This window comes from Lontra canadensis, unplaced genomic scaffold, assembly GCF_010015895.1.
Source record: "Lontra canadensis isolate GAN:19392208 unplaced genomic scaffold, GSC_riverotter_1.0 scaffold18, whole genome shotgun sequence".
Taxonomy (NCBI): Eukaryota; Metazoa; Chordata; class Mammalia; order Carnivora; family Mustelidae; genus Lontra; species Lontra canadensis.
In genome coordinates this window covers 16,963,789-16,965,626 of record NW_022631012.1, presented here as the reverse complement: position 1 = coordinate 16,965,626, position 1,838 = coordinate 16,963,789, and the positions used below count along the sequence as shown (strand labels likewise).

General features: G+C 42.7%; 1 protein-coding gene across 1 annotated transcript; it reads left to right on the top strand.

Moving 5' to 3' along the window:
• The first annotated feature begins 254 nt into the window (after positions 1-254).
• On the top strand, positions 255-908 carry LOC116869173 (60S ribosomal protein L9-like). Its single transcript, XM_032860175.1, has one exon. The coding sequence runs from the start codon at positions 267-269 to the stop codon at positions 843-845; it is 579 nt and encodes a 192-aa protein (XP_032716066.1). The 5' UTR covers positions 255-266; the 3' UTR covers positions 846-908.
• Positions 909-1,838: the final 930 nt, after the last annotated feature.

The window sequence follows — 1,838 nt, the reverse complement described above, 5'->3', positions numbered from 1 at the left end:
TAGAGTTTACAGGACAGAGTGTCTGGCTCAAGAGAGCTTCACAGAGAGAGAACCTAGAATGTCTGGACATGCATGAGAGGAAACCACCTGAGGCCAGAGAAAGGGACATCTGGAGGCATTTAAGGAAAAAGCCCCTGGAGCTCACAAAGGCATAGTGCCTGTGGCCACTAGATGGTTTAGAAAAAAAAATCTCATAATTCACAGGCACTGGGTGGAGTACTCTGAAAGGATTACAAAAGAACATGTAGGCCGCATCAACTGCGAGGATGAAGACCATTCTCAGCAATCAGACGGTCGACATCCCGGAGAATGTCGACATCACCCTGAAGGGACGCACGGTGATCGTGAAGGGCCCCAGAGGAACCCTGCGAAGGGACTTCAATCACATCAACGTAGAACTTAGTCTTCTCAGAAAGAAAAAGAAGAGGCTCCGAGTTGACAAATGGTGGGGGAACAGAAAAGAGCTGGCTACCGTTCGCACCATCTGCAGTCACGTGCAGAACATGATCAAGGGCGTTACACTGGGCTTCCGATACAAGATGAGGTCTGTGTATGCTCACTTCCCCATCAACGTTGTTATTCAGGAGAATGGTTCTCTTGTTGAAATCCGAAATTTCTTGGGTGAAAAATATATCCGCAGGGTTCGGATGAGGCCAGGTGTTGCTTGTTCTGTATCTCAAGCCCAAAAAGATGAGTTAATTCTTGAAGGAAATGACATTGAACTTGTATCAAACTCAGCTGCTTTGATTCAGCAAGCCACAACTGTTAAAAACAAGGATATCAGAAAATTTTTGGATGGTATCTATGTTTCTGAAAAAGGAACAGTTCAGCAGGCTGATGAATAAGATCTGAGTTGTCCATCTGCAGAAACAGCGAGAAGCCGGATGATTTTTCAGACTTATTTGTGATATTTTAAAGATGCAATAAAAGATATACTGATTAAAAAAAAAAAGAACATGTAAAAACTTCTGGGGGTAATGCATAGTGTTCACTATCTTGATTGTGGTGATGGTCTCAGGGATGTTTGCAAATATAAAACTTATCAAACAGGAAAAAAAATTATACTTTTATATGTGCAGTTTGTTAATTATTGTAAGATGAACTCACAATGAAACACCATTGAACATCTACCCTACTGATAAACATGTGGCTTATATCTGTGAGCAATATTGAACTCCAGAATTAGACTGACTCACTCAGGCATGGACCATCACTGGTGGCCTACAGGTAACACTGTGGCTTGGAGATAGGGGTGCTTCCTGTGGCCAGCTGGCCCCAGAGAGGAACAAAGGAAGAAGGTTGGGGTTCTGATTGTCCGATTTCTGCTCCTAAATTCATGATCAGGTAGGTCACGTCTCTGTCCTAGGATACAGTATGGGGATAGAGAAGACTCAGAAGGATTATGTTAACTGACCCCCCTTCAACTAGAAGAAAACTCCAGGAGAGGGAATAAATGTTCCTACTAGAGATAGCCATGCTATAGTTAAGGCAAAACAAGTCATCCTCAGGGCGCCTGGGTGGCTCAGTTAAGTGGCTGCCTTTGGCTCAGGTCATGATCCCAGGGTCCTGGGATCAAGCCCTGCAGTTTTATTTTCCCTCTCCTTCCACTCTCAGCTCTACCTACTTGTGCTCTCTCTTCTCTGTGTCAAATAAATAAATAAATAAAACATTTAAAAAACAAAAACAAAACGTTATCCCACAATGGTATAGTTGTTTTTACAGGGATGGTAGCCACCATGTAGAGTAATTTTACAGCAACATAGACTACTTGAGGTTTATCAGTACCATAACCAAGTACCATCAAGTTCAACAGAATACAGACAGACACCACAATTTAA